The following is a 15,018-nucleotide window of genomic DNA, read 5'->3' on the forward strand; positions in this document are numbered from 1 at the left end:
AAGCTGACGAGAGAGGCAGAGGATAATAAACTGCTGTATATTGTGATGCTTCAGTTCATATTTATTTTCTGAGATAGCTTGGATGTCTACTCTAATGTGGACCTCTCTGTTTCCTGTCTAACAGCTTCTTTACAGCTCAGTAAACATAGAATCAGGTCAAACTTTTAATTTTCAAATTTTAACTTCTCTGAAATACTGAGCATGGAAATACCAGTTTTTATTTTCTTCCAACAAATACATTTACTCAAGTACAGATGTATCTCATGTCTTCAGTTTATATGCTTTGCTTAGAAGGAATATTAGGAAATTCATCTCTAGCTCTAACATTCTCAGAAAAGTCTGAGCACTTTAAAACAGGTTTTTAAGGTGATTTCAGATTATCATTATTAAATACTACTGAAATAGGTATAGAGATCTGTGAAGTAATGATGTGGAATAGTTTTAAAGTAATTCAATATAGTTTCTTTTTTCTGGCAGTAACAGATATAGGGGAGGGGAAGGGGCTTAAATTTTATTTTAAGTAAATTCACAATTGAGGTCCTGAAGAGAAACCTTCTTCATAGAAAAACAAGGTAAGTCTGGTTATTGTGGGAAGTAACTCTTGTTGGCGATCATCTAAGTTTTTTATTGTTATTCCTAACCTTAAAAGCACATCTACAACTTTTTAAGTGGTAGGTAGTAAAAACCAAATCTGAGCAATAAAGGATTCTATCAAAAAGAAACCAACAAAAAATTGAGAAACCTGTTTTTACCTTGCTCTTCAAGTGCCTATCCTATAAAAAGACTGCAAGGCATAGTGTGAGTTCTTGCAATTAGTTGAATTGCCTGTAAGAGATACTTAGTCTTGCCTACACTGAGGATCTGATAGTATGTAGTGTTCCTAGAACATACCAGGGATCTGAAAAAGTGCGGCAAGGTTCTTCATTTTGCTGGATGATGTGAAGAGGTCTGAAAATACCTCTGTACGATTCCTAGGGGTCCATGTTGGAACTGCAGTTTTCATTGCAGTTAACTATGATTTGTACTGATTTGTACGTTAGCAGTCTCAACAGAGACAAAGTAACTAATTTAAAGGGTCATAAAAAATGTTCTGGTCTCTTCCTAAACAAAAATGGGTTTACTCTAATGTTAACTGTTGTGAGGCTGCAGGATGTTTTTTAGTAGCAGAGTCCTTAATTTGGTAGTTCCCATAAATGTCACATTTGCTTGAGTAAAACTGGAAGAGGGGGAGGTAAGCCTCCATTAAGTATTTAGTTTTGTATTTTGAAGATGGAAGACAAAACATTCTTCTAAGGAAGAGGGGTGTATATTTAAATTATCCATTATATATAGTCATATACATAGAGTTCTGCAGAGGGCCAGTCCTTCCCTGTCATTTACAAACTTTAGGTATGCTCTATATTACATACACCATAATATTCATAATAATATGATTGTAGTCTTTGTGATATTTTAGTAATTTATATATTCATACAAATTCTAAAAAAGTAATAGTTTGTTACTTCAATAGACAATGGTTTTCCAGAAAACTTTTTTCTCTTTGCAGTTGTGTATTTTTCTGAAGATGTAAATTCCATGCAAGGTACTACTGCTAAGCTAATTTGTATTCTAGGTAACCATTTTCTGAACAATCTAGCTGGAAAAATATTGGTTGAATTATTGAACTTATTGGCACAGCCCTAGCTTTAACTGTATTTCCAAATGCTCCATGGTCTCACTGTTTGTTCTCATGCATGTTAACATTTAAAACTGTGTTCTGATGGTCTAACTCATTTATATTACATTCTGTTCTGGATATTACGTGCGTGTGGTTTTAACACTCTAGTACTGGAAAAAGTATTTTTGTTGTAGTTAAGAAAACAAGGCTCTGGATTTTACTGGCTTTTAAAGTCGCTTAATTAGGATGTAGTGGTAAATAAATACTGTGTCTGTAAATTTTAGTGCATGTTACATATACTTTTTTCCTACAGACATTGATGATGCTCAAATTCTTCCACGTCCACCTCGAGTCAGGCATTTTTCACAGAGTGAGGATGCTCCAAGTGAAGTTTTTGGTGCTTTAAATGAGGAACAGCCACTGCCGCGAAGCAGCAGCACCTCTGACATCCTGGAACCGTTCACAGTTGAACGAGCCAAAGGTGCAGTTCCTGTCATTGACAATTCATCCCATCATGCTCCAAGCTTACAGAGTTCCACTGAGACCTCTTCAATGCATAGATCCACTGAAAGCCATACCACTGATACAAATAGTGGAGAGTCCTCCTTGGAAGTTGGGGATAGCATTTATGACCATCTTTGTCATTTAATAGGCCCAGTAGAATTTGCAAGCACAGCCTTTGAACAAAGCCAATATGTTGACCTTGAAGGTGAAGATGACCTCCTTTCCTCTCTGAGAGAATATCTTAAAGAAGAACTTTGTGGTAACTTTGAGATAGATAAATGTGAGGCTTCTGCTCATGAAGTTGATACATCAATAAATAGGGATGATAGATTACCACTGGATGGATTAGAACATAGAGATCAGACTGGTCAATGCACGAATAGCGTCACTGTTACAGAAAGAGCTGATAACACAGAGCTGCACTTAGAGCAAAACCAAAGTGGTTGTATAAGTACTATCACACCTACTCAAGTAGACATTTTTACAAGAAACCAAGTGCTCGATAAAGCCAGACAATTAAATGTTGATAAACAATATGAAAGCATGTTTAATCGTGGGCCAAGTAGTCCTAGCAACAAAGAAGGGAAGAGATACCTGTACAGGCAAGCAGCCACTGAAGCTGATATAGATATAGTTGTGGAAGCAGCAGTAGCTGAAAAGCATAAAAGTGCCCACTTTAATGAAAAAGTACCCAACTCACGTATCATGCATGCAAAGAAAATTCTTCCTAAAACACAAGTTAACCCTCAAATGCCTCACATCACAGGCACAAGCAAACTATCGCCAACTAAAAGGAGTATATCTGAAACTGTAACTCACAGGGCCAAAATCATGAAAATAACAACTAAAAAAAGAAATAGTGTTCATGTTACTTTTAGGCCATCTACAGAATCAATTCAATTTTACAATCCTCTTGAGAGCAAAGAGGCTGCTTGGAAAGCAAGACTTCGTAAGCTTGGTGGCTTCAGTAGTAGCAGTAGTAGCAGCAACAGCAGTACCAGTGCAAGCACTAGCTCATCATCTTCCACGGAGCTGGTTAGACCTGGAATATACAGACCTCTAGATGCGATCAATGCTGCTTCAGCTGGCAGCAAGCAAATTAAGGAATCTACAGAAGCTCAAGCAGCCATGTTGCAAAAAGAAGGTATTGCAGTTAACCAGTTCCATAATCGTAGCACCTTTAGAGCATCAGGTCAGGAGTCAGCACAACAGCAGGGCTCCCTAGGTGGTGTTTATAAAACTGTTGTACATGCTCTTTCGAAGCCGAAGGCAAATGTTTCCCCACAGAGGCAGAACAGAATGCCAGCAGAGGCTCCACTGAGGGATCTGTACAGTCATGTAATGGGCTATTTTGGAAGGAAAGCTGCAGGTGAGCACTAACAAGTGTGCAGAGCGCAAAAGGAGAAAGGCAGCACCAGTTTGGCTTAATGCAACTGAAGCAAGCTCTGATAAGCAATCAAAAGGCTTTGGGATGATCACTGCTTTCCCTGTTTGGTTATGCATGCGCCTACAGCCAGCTGATTTTTCTCCCAGCATAAAGTTACTTTTACATACTTTAAATTACTAATTTTCCTTTTCAAGATATTTAGTTGAACCTCTTTGCTGCTGAAGACCATCAGGTTAGGGAAGAGGAAGAGACAGTAAATGACCTAATAAAGGATTAAGCCATGAGAGTTTTGAATTTTCATCTGCCATGCAGAGTCTTAAAATTCAGTCTACTGAATGATTGGCAAATGCATATTTTATCTGAATGTGCTTTTCTACTCTGAGTGTAGTTTGTCAGAAGGAGCTGGCTCAACCAGCTAGGTTGAACTAATTGTATTCCTGGCTCATTTAGTGTGTTTTCTTCTTCCTCCTCCACTTCCTCCTTTTCCTCCTCCAAACCAAAAAAGCCCCTCAAATTTATATTTGGAGGTCAGTTTAGATAACTTTCAAAAATAGTCTGAAACAGAAATCTCCTGTTACTGGAATGAATGGATTGTGACAGTTCTCTGAGTCCAATCATAAGGTTTTTTGTTCGGGTCTTTTTCAAAATGTGCTCTAGACCTTCCTATATTAATTTTTCAAATTTGATGCAGTTACATCTTGTCAACATCTTTCATTGCTTTCTTTTTTCTTGGAATCATGGGTGTTCATGAAGGTCTCATGATAATAGTCTTTCTCCTGCTAACTGTGAGACCTCTGTGGACTGATCAAGAAAGAAGACTGGCACTCTAATATCCATTGTCTTAGTTCACAAAACCTTAAATGACCAATAAAATAACTTTCAGCAGTAATGTAGGTTTTCTTTTTTCCCCCATTGTTATGCTGGCATGATTAACAAAGGATTCTGTAATGCATCCTGCATCAAGATGTTAATGCCACCTGAGGGCAGTCTTTATAAGCATAGTACCAGAAGAACGTGACTGTCATGAGTCTCAAAAAAGTAATTTGCTTCTCTGCAGAATATAGACTTCTAAAAAAGAAAGCACTAATTTTAGAAGTGCATTTTATTTGAAATCTGTAACATTTAACAGAGCCTCATTATTAGAATAAGTTACACTGTGGTCTCATGAGAGATGACACTGAGGGAAAAATTCTTAAAGAGAAAACGTAAGCTGAAATAACTTGAAGAATTTAAAGGTGAAGATCATGATGTCAGGTGTAACAGCCACAGTTATATATGAACTGTATAGTTATATTGAAAATGTAACACTGGTAAATGAGTGAACTTCATGACTTGTTCATAACCATTGACCATACAGAATTTGAAGTTTCATTCCATGAGCCAGCATGTGATTTCATTATATAACATTTTCTTTGCACTATTTGTACTAACTGTATACAGTGCCATATTGACATTTGTCGTTAGTACATATTACAGCCTACTTTACATTTTTGACCACATTGTTTTTCATTAGGAATGCAATGAAGGAGCCTGTAAGAATCTAATAAAATTTTTAGGATTTGTTACTTATGATATGGAGGAATAATATATGCAATATCCTTAAAGCAAGCATTAACAACTTTGAGTAGTGCTTACCTGTAAGCTTCTTGCTCTTAAAGGTGGTCCTGGAAATTGACTAACCCCTGCTTAGTGGGAAGAAGAAGCTGTACTAATTCTTAAAAGTAGAATCTGCTTTAAAATAGGAAAATTCTTAAAATGCATGTTTGGCCATTATTTTTTTTTATTTCTGTTAATTAGCAGTTTTTTTCATTTGTTACTTTTTAGTTTGGAAATGTTTCCATGTGTTCTTTACTATATACAGTTGTTCATTTGCTTTTAGCTAATAGAGAGGACATGAGTCAAAAGCTGCACCCCATTGATAGTGACATTGGCAGTAATAATACAAATGTTCCTGATCTCATGGATGAATTTATAGCTGAGAGACTCCGGAGTGGTAGTGCACTGGTAAGCTTCTAAACTTCCTACATTTCAGTATGTAAGTCTGCATATATGTGTGAACTCTTCAGTGATGTTATAAGTAAGTTCACTAAAATGTATTTCTCTGGATTTTATGAATCAGAAGGAATTAAGACTGTCACTTAGCTTTTCCTTGCCTTTGACCTAGATTCGTGCCGTTTTATGCTGTTTGTAATTTCATATCTATTAAATCTTCATTGTGGAAGCAGTGCCAAAGTTACTGTTAGGTGGATAGTTTTATTCAACTTGACAAAAACCGGCCAAGATAAGTTTGAATAAATACTTCTAAACTGCCACTGGTTTTGTAATCTTGCACACAAATAGATATGTTTTTTTAAAACAGAGTACCAACTTAGTAAGATTAATTTTAGGTTGGCATACATCTATTAAATGCTAAAATGTATCATTAAAAGCTTGTCAGTCTGTCTAATTAGTAGTAAGGTGGTAAAAGAATACCGAAGCTGCTGGGCACAGTGTAAAAGGACATTATTATTTTTCATAAAATGTCTTTTCTACTTTTATCTCTCTTCTGTCTGAAGCAAACCTATCTGTAAAAAAAAAAAGTCTTAAAGAGACACCAAATAGAACACCACCTGACTTTTACAAGAGCAAACCTGAGTGCCTTATTTCTGCTATATGCGTGTCTTCGGTGTCCAAGTCAATACCAAGGTTTTGGCTTAATCACAAGAAAATTAATGCATGAATTAGTAAATTCATTTGCTTGTGGTGTACATTAAGTTTTTGCTCATAGCATGGTAGTCTGTAGGCCAGAAAACACAAAATTCCTTTACAATTTTTTCTGCTTGTGTCGGGAACCAAGGCTAACAAGTTTTCTTTAGTGATTTAGGCATAATCTGGAGGTAATATGCTTTTTACTATTTTTCTCTCTCAAGTCTTCCCTAATACATGTGTGGCACTTGCTAGTATGAACCCTAGCCTTTTAAGGTATGTGCCCAAAAATTCATTCTGCAAATAAAATCTGTATTTATGAAATTCTGGGACTGCACATGTTCTTCACTTACTGCTGCCTGCCTGGGATTTTGGAAAGTCTTGGCTATGTATGTAGTATGATGACAGTTTCTGGTTTAGGTACTTTTAAACTATTTGTTACGTTCTGACCTTTGCAAATGTGGGATTGCTTTTTCCATTTTATGTAAAAAAAAAAAAACCCAAACATCCAAGATCGTAGGGTAACTTATGTCTTTTTATTGTTTAGAATGTGACAAGAAGAGGAAGCAGTCCTGGCAGCCTGGAAGTTCCTAAAGACCTTCCTGATATATTGAACAAACAGAACCAAATGCGTCCTATAGACGACCCAGGCGTGCCTTCTGAATGGACTTCACCTGCCAGCGCAGGCAGCAGTGACCTCATCAGTTCAGACAGCCACTCTGACTCCTTCAGCGCCTTCCAGTATGATGGACGCAAATTTGAAAGCAAGTATATTTTTCCAAAATTAATATAGCTTTCCTTATTGTTGCTTGCTTTCCCTTTAATTTCTGCTTTTTTGTTTGGTCAAGTTGTATGGCGGTGATTTTCTGTAAAAAGAGCTTATTTTGATTTCCCATTGAAATCATTAATAAGTTAACGGAGCAAGCAGAGTCCTTGAGAGAGGCTGTTGTGGTTTTAGTATACTATATGAATCAGCACTGGAATACTACTGTACCAAAAGCAGAACAACAGTGAACAGAACTTGTAAAGCAATATTGTCTTCTCCCTGGGGTGTATCCATCTGTTCTGTGCAAAATATAAAAATGAAAAGTTTCTTATTTTGGAAGTTATTTTAATTCTTCTGAAAACATTTAAGTAAACTTGAACTTTTTCTAATATTTTTACAGCAGTCTTTCTGTAGCTGTAGATTAATCAAGGTACTAAGTGTAATATCATGGTAAAATTAGCATGTTTTGTGTAATAACATAATGCTCTTTGTTTCATTTATTCGTTCACACCCTTGTTCAACAGAAAAGATCATTATGGTTTCCAGGGATTATGACTTTCTGTGTTGTGTAAGAAAGAAATAATGTTTACGTGGTAGAATTTATTGAAGAAATTACAGTTTTACGTATGTAGATGTTATGCAACTTGATGATCATATTTAAACCGACATTTCAGCATGATGTTTTTTCTTTAGCATTAAAAAAACCCGTTTGTTAGACTATAATTTGTCATTATATTTTTAGTTTGAAGTTAGCATTTTACCAGCCAACTTGAGTATTTCTTCCAGCTTATGGGTTTTGGATGTAAATTCCTTAATGTATGCTTCCATTATTCTCACTTTATTCTCATGTAGGTGCACTTACAGCAACTAAGCAGAATACGGGACATGCAATAGGAATGTCTTCTCCAGAAGTACAGTCACAGTTTCATGACAGAAGTGAGAATATTCATAATAGTAAATTATTTTCTTTTGTTACATTTTCTGTAAATTTGCAACAGTGTGTTAGCAACATAGGAGATGCACATACATGTTTTCCATGCAGGAATGTGGAGGTCCTGGGCTTTTGTTTTTTATATTAATGGTATTTTTAGGTTGTCAGTTAATACAGTGCTTTCCTCCTACAGATTTTAGCTTTGGCACTGAGGCAGGGACACCAGCTTCCATTGACGTCAATGCAATTTCAGGACAGCAACAGAGTGCCGAGGAGCAAGAAGTGGCCAGTCTAACTACACTCCACATAGATTCAGAAACAAGTAGTCTCAATCAGCAACCATTGTCTGCTGAAGCTGCAACTATTACTGGTAAAGTAGTTAAAAAAACTTTTAAAAAAGCATGTATTTCAGATATTTTCCACCTACCCTGAAGAATGCAAGTTCCAGCTTCTGCAATGAATCTGTATTCTATATAAGATGATTCTTCGATTCAAATTATTTTTTTATTGCTATTCAAAAGTAATGTATGAAGTAATATAAGTGGAAAACCTATGTCTGACTTAGTTACCCATATGATCCCTGGCTTGATGTTAAATGTATTTTAAATGTTTCATGAGAAAATCTATACAGTTACCAGGGAGAAAACTCTTACCACATAAGTTATACCAGGTCTCTTACAAGTGTCCTATTCCTGGTAGTCAAATGGCTAATTTTTGGCAAGAGTTTTTCCCTTGGAAGGCTTTGAAAGTGCTCTTTTAAATCAGTGTATCACGCTGAAGTGCCATGGGACTCTTCTATGTATGTATGTCTTAACCTCTCTATATGTTGTCTGTTGTGTAACTGAGAGGAACTTTTAATATGCAAAATGTTAGTTATTGTGCCATGCAAGATCAGTTTCTATTTGTGTAACTTAAGAATTCTCTATTTTTAGGGTTTTTTATTACTTTCCCTGTTGATTTAATGAAAAAGTAAGCCTGTTTGGAAGTGGTGTTTTACAGTCTCAGTTCATGAGCTTGAGCCTCCACCAGCTTACTTTCCAACTGTTTCTTGAGAAAGAGGGAATAATAATTAGGTTAACATCCACCAAGAGATGCAGTTTAGCCAAATTTAATAGGCTTTCTTTCTGAAAGAGAGAATCTTCCTCTCTGAGGAGTATTTGCAAGAATGGTCTCTTGCCAGAATTTGTAAATGAGAAGTAAAGATGTCCATAGTCATTTTCATGCTCCTTGTTCCATAAGTGGTATGCACTACCATTCCTGTTGCAACCCTGGGAACAAACACCTGTTACCTGTGAAAGCTTATACCTACGTACAGTGTCATCTTGTCTGTGAGAAACCAAATTCTGCATTTTCAGAGATACTGAAAGACATCTTTACTTCCCTGGTCACAATTTCACTTTCTAAAATTGCCTTTCTGCTGAAAGGAGCATGGTATTAACTTTCTTGTACATTGCTGTTCAGCTTGTTCAGCAATGTTCAGCTTGACTTTCGTTTTCTTCATTTTCTCTTTGTTCTGTGCTTGTTGAAAGTCCTTGCAGAAAATACACTCCTTTTCTGCTTGTTTTTATATGTTAATAATTTCATTACTGTTTGGTTGTTTTGTCTAAGTTTGCACTATATTTGCATTAATAAGATTGAAATTAATGATTGAGTTGTCCATTGAGAGATTCTGTGACTATCTCTTCTTGTTGTTTGGACCACTGTTTTAGAGAGGCAGCTTTTGTCTGTCGCATTCACCTGGGTTTCCTGAAGAAGCAAGAATTGTGCAATTACACTGTCTGTCTCTGCCTGACTGTTCCATGCTCCCAACAATGTTGGTGTCCATTGTCTAATTTCTGATATCTATATATGTATCTACATATATAGGTATAGGCACACAAGCCCCATATAAGAAAATAGAAGAACATTATTTTCTTCAAAATTTCAGAAAAGATAGTCAGCTATCTAGTGAAAATTGCATGTATGCAGAGCCCCATGGCAGGGAGGCTTGCAACTTGAATTCACTGTATTAGACATCAGCAAATCCATGCGGAAACTCAGCCTGAAAACATGCTCATAAAAATGAGTTTTCAGTAGTTGGGCTACTCAGAAATGTATGTGTTTCTAAATAGTTTTGCTTTGAAGGTTTTTGGAAGGAAAATTTCTTCTTGGTATTTAGCTATTATTCATACCCTTAGCACACAATTGAGTTTACTACTGATTGTTGTTTACTAGTTCTAGAACAAGTTGCACCCACATAGTCTAAGTCAAATTTGGATCCACATATGCTGGAGTATCTCTTGGTACTTCTGACAAGCGTCCAGAAGTTCAGCAAATTTTCTGTAATTATTTCTGTCCATTCTTTTCCATCGTATGAAGGTGTCCCCACTCTTTCTTTCCATCTCATTCTCTTTCTTTTCCTCTGTATCCCATTCTTCCTCACTTTTTCTCCTCTGCATCAGTCTTTCTCACTCTTTCTCTTGATCTACTTTCATCCATCTCCACTTAATGAGCAGAATGGAAGAGAAGTAGGAAAGGATTTCTTTGGACATCTTTTAAGTGTAGTTTACAGCATCTTTGTAAGCATGTGAAAAATATGTGATCAGTAGCAAGAGGAGAGTATCATTACCTGTTGCACGAAACAGTAGTTTGTGTGTGAAGCAGTAGTGCCAATCTCTCTGCATAGAGGTGTTGATTTAAATTGATGGCAAAAGCTTCATTGCCTGTGCAATTTAAAGCACATGGAGACCTTTGCAGTTTAGCAATTAGGGTTATTTACCACAGTTTCTTTTCAGATAATACTGACATTTTCTGTCAAGTTCTTTAAAGAATTTGTTCTCTTTACAAGAAAGAGCACTTCACAGCCAGTGACTGGGGAGACTTGCTATTTTAGGAGACTCACTTTTTCATTCTGTTCCTAAAGTTCAGTTTCTCTCTAACACTGAGCTTCATACATAATATTTTGGGGTCCCAGTTACATTTATCTAAAGCTAAAAATAAATAGGTTTGAATTCTTCTATTTTAACATGTGCTGATGTGTAGGGAAGTATGTGTTGAATATTTGTTCTCTTCTTTTCTGTGATGTGACTGTTCTGGCCAGAGTCAGCTTTTTATAAGCCTCTTTAGGCAAATTCAGAAAGTGAAACCAACGTAGTGCAGAAGAAAAATGCAAATACCTACTCGCTCTCTGCAGATCTCTCAGTAAAGGAGACCAAATAGTTGCCTGAAGAGGTTGCTCAGTGGTGATCATGGAAAAATGCCTTTGCAGCACCGCCATTCAAACACCTGTATCTTCCTGTCATAGAGGAAATAACATTCCTCTAACTATACAGAACTTATCCTCTGTATGGATTTTCTCAGGCCAATTGGTACATAAACATCAAAGATTGTTAGTTACTGGTTTGAGTTTTTTATTTATAAATTAACTTGAATGCATCCATAAACCTGGAAAAACAGTTGTTCCAGGAAAATTTCTGCTTAAATTGCTAGAGAGTAATTTAGGTGAAGGAATGTGAAGAGAATTTTGACTGTACAGAGTACTGAAAGTGCTGCAGTACAAACACATTTAAAATTATATGCACCTAAAATAGAGCTCTGTTAATCCATTTACATGTCTGATTTTGATGTTAATCTCTCAGCTGTCCTGTATGTAATCTGTTTTCTTTCAGAGCACCGTTCACAGGGAGATCTGCTTATAGTTTTCCTATCTTTTCTTGGCCCAATTTGATACATAAAAGTAGCTCAGTTTTAATGCTACGTTTAGACAAAGTGTCAGTAGTTCTAGAAAATAGAAACGGCTTTTAAGGTAACTGTTAAAAATTGCATTTGCAGGCTCTGAAAGTGCTTCTCCAATCCAATCTGCTCTTGGATCCAGATCACAGACACCCTCTCCTGCCACTCTTCATGCAGATCATATTGAGCAGAAGGATCTGCAGCTGGATGAGAAGCTCCACCACTCTGTTTTACAGACGCCAGATGACCTAGGCAATATCTGGAACAGAAAACATAAACATGTTCTTTCTTTCTTTTTGAATGCAATACAGTGAAGTAGCTAGTATCACATTAGTTGTAAACAAACCTATACAAGGCTGTTTGTCTGCACTTTAAGAGATATTTCATTACCATGATTTCCTTTAAAAGCAAACAAAAACCTTTTGCATTTTATCTTGCATTTCTTTGGAATTATTAGCAGTGGATTAATAGTCCACACATTTATAATTGTTCTTTTTGATGCTTAGAGTCATGGCAGCTTAACGTAGTATGTGGCCCTGCCATGGCCTGGTTTATTATTGATTTACAAATGATAAGACATAATTTTAAAGTAGTGTTGTTACTTCCTCTTGGAAGTTTTGTTCATTCCCCTTTCATATTTAAAAAATTTTATAATTACTTCAACTATGTCAGCTGTTGAATTCTAGACTGCATTTACTTTGTAAATGCAAAGTTCCCATTTCTCCCATATGTGGTCTCATGGAAGAATAATAATATCTGATCTATATTTCAGACCATTTTCCTTGAGGCAGCCTACTGATGGGCAGAAATATAATTTTGCTTTGCACTTTGATATCTGCAGCCTAGAAACCGTTAGTGTCTCTACCACAGTGGTCCAGATCTTCAAAAGAAGAGGCTATATGATTAGGCTGAGTTCAGATTTAATTTTGACTTTGTATGCCTGTGGGAGCTGTGAGATTTTCCTAAAATCTCAGCAAATTCTGATGCTGAGGTGTTTTGAAAATCTAAGAGGGGCAGAAAGGAGATGTGGGATGCCTGCTGCTTTAAAACTGGCTTGTTAGCTAGTTTTGTGTGCTGTTTAGCTAAGTAAGTGTGAGCTGAGTAGACTTTAGTCATCATTATCTGTCAGAGTTTTCTTTGTATGGACAAACTAGATTTGGGCAAGGGGTAATGGGTTAAAACTTAAACAGGGGAACTCTAGATTGGATATAAGGAGGAACTTCTTCACTGTAAGGGTGGTGAGGCACTGGAATGGGTTGCCAAGGGAAGTTGTGAATGCTCCATCCCTGGCGGTGTTTAAGGTCAGGTTGGACAGAGCCTTAAGTGACATGGTTTAGTGTGAGGTGTCCCTGCCCATGGCAGTGGAGCTGGAACTTGATGATCTTAAGGTCTTTTCCAACCCTAACTATTTTATGATTCTATGAGATTATTCATCTTCCACACAAAAAAAAGAACATTCAGTCGTATAACACTGATGTGTTAAGAGACGTAGGTGAAGGTTAGATTGTGGTGCTATCTTAACTGAATGTTGCCTCTCCAGTCATACAAATTTACTGCTTAAAGAACAGCAGCCAGAGGCAGGTTTACTCTCGCCTTTCTCTTTAATTTGCAATAAAGTACATTTATAATAGATTCTAAGGAAAATTGTGTTTCTGTTTTATTAGGAAAAATGTAAACTCAAAATGTAAATTTACATGGAAGCAGGCAAGTGGAATTCTGAATATTCATTGACTCCAAAGAATGTAAGGCAGCAGTTAGAAATGGAGTGGACTTACTAGGTCCATCAGATCCATATTAGGGCTCCAGTAGTGACCTTAGATGCTGTTTATGGAAAGAATATATGACACAGGAGAATTCTTCCTCTGCAGAGTTTGATAATTGATGTATAGTTAAATCCAGTGTTGAACTGGCTGAATGGGTAAGAAATACCTTACTCTGAAAGACGAATCTTTTTTCTCCTTTTGGTTTTAAGAAAGCTATGCAAGAAAAGTTGTGATACAGCTGTTATATTTGCTGGAGAAGTAGGTCTCACTGTACTTTTTTCTTCCATTACAGAAACTAGTGAATTCCCTTCAGAATGTTGCAGTGTGATGGCTGGGGGAACACTTACAGGGTGGCATGCAGATGTTGCTACTGTGATGTGGAGGCGAATGCTAGGAATCCTGGGAGATGTTAACAGCATCATGGACCCAGAGATTCATGCTCAGGTTTTTGATTACCTGTGTGAACTATGGCAGAATCTGGCCAAGGTAAGAGAACTGAACCTCTTCTTCAAACTGACCTTATAGGGCAGAATTTTTCAGAAGAAAAAAAAGCCCAACACCATATATATGTTTCTTAAATATTTATCTTTTGTTTGTGTGTTTTTAATAATTGCAGATAAGAGACAATCTTGGTATATCAACAGATAACCTAACTTCACCATCTCCACCAGTTTTAATTCCACCACTAAGAATTCTAACACCATGGCTGTTCAAGGTAAATTTGTGCACTAAATAGTGAAACAGAAATTAAAGTTCATGTAGGCATAGAGGAGTTTTTGGTATAATTTTCTGAGTTATTAATAATAAATACCATTCTTACACTGTAGGCAACAATGCTGACTGATAAATACAAACAAGGGAAGCTACACGCTTATAAACTCATTTGTAAGACAATGAAGCGAAGACAAGATGTTTCTCCAAACAGGGATTTTTTAACTCATTTCTACAATATAATGCACTGTGGACTTCTTCATGTTGATCAAGTAAGTTCAGTTACAAATTTCAGGTTAATACAAATTTTATAACTAATAATAAAATGGTTTTATCAGAAATGCTGAATGGATTTTCGACTGAATAATTTTATTTGAAAACAGTTACGTGATTCATACTTTTTCTAAACTTTGATAAATTGCCTTTGGTTGTAATAAGAAATGGTATTTTTTTTAGTCCATTTCAAGCAAACATGAGGGCAGAGAAGGTGCTCTTTCATTTTTTACTGATTGTATGTTACAGATTGAAGTATGCAAGAAAGAGGAGGAAGCAGATTCTTAAGGTCTATAGTTCTTACTTGCTCCCTGATGTAACAGTTTAGCTAGTGGGAAAGTAAATTGTGCTAACTACATTGGAGTAGTTCATACAGCAAGTACAGGAACCAGCAAAGTGAGGCATACTGAGTGTATCTAATCAGTGGGAGTAGATCTTTTTCATAGGTTTTAATATGAACAAGTCTGAAAATACTGTATGGCTTAAGCACTCTTAAAGGCTTGCATCAGAAGTATGGAAAAGTTGGTTTTGTGGTTTTCTTTGAGGAGCAGTTAGAAGCATAGGGAAATCAAAGATTGAGACAGCCCTGTTTTCATTAACTGGACAAAATAGAACTAGTCCTAGCCCAAA

At 36.4% G+C, this 15,018-nt stretch overlaps 1 protein-coding gene across 3 annotated transcripts in view; it reads left to right on the plus strand.

Moving 5' to 3' along the window:
* RALGAPA1 (Ral GTPase activating protein catalytic subunit alpha 1) overlaps window positions 1-15,018 on the plus strand; it is a 127,405-nt gene that overhangs the window by 44,599 nt on the left and 67,788 nt on the right. For 2 of the 3 annotated variants that reach the window (XM_034062204.1, XM_034062202.1), the window contains exons 17-24: window positions 1,971-2,138; window positions 5,428-5,552; window positions 6,781-6,997; window positions 8,124-8,300; window positions 11,741-11,893; window positions 13,697-13,890; window positions 14,021-14,119; window positions 14,232-14,387. In XM_034062204.1, coding sequence (XP_033918095.1) covers window positions 1,971-2,138; window positions 5,428-5,552; window positions 6,781-6,997; window positions 8,124-8,300; window positions 11,741-11,893; window positions 13,697-13,890; window positions 14,021-14,119; window positions 14,232-14,387 — 1,289 coding nt within the window. Of the gene's footprint in view, window positions 1-1,970; window positions 3,531-5,427; window positions 5,553-6,780; window positions 6,998-8,123; window positions 8,301-11,740; window positions 11,894-13,696; window positions 13,891-14,020; window positions 14,120-14,231; window positions 14,388-15,018 lie in introns of all 3 variants that reach the window. The other variant, XM_034062203.1, reaches the window with a different exon arrangement.

The sequence above is a fragment of the Melopsittacus undulatus genome, chromosome 4, assembly GCF_012275295.1.
Source record: "Melopsittacus undulatus isolate bMelUnd1 chromosome 4, bMelUnd1.mat.Z, whole genome shotgun sequence".
Classification (NCBI taxonomy): Eukaryota; Metazoa; Chordata; class Aves; order Psittaciformes; family Psittaculidae; genus Melopsittacus; species Melopsittacus undulatus.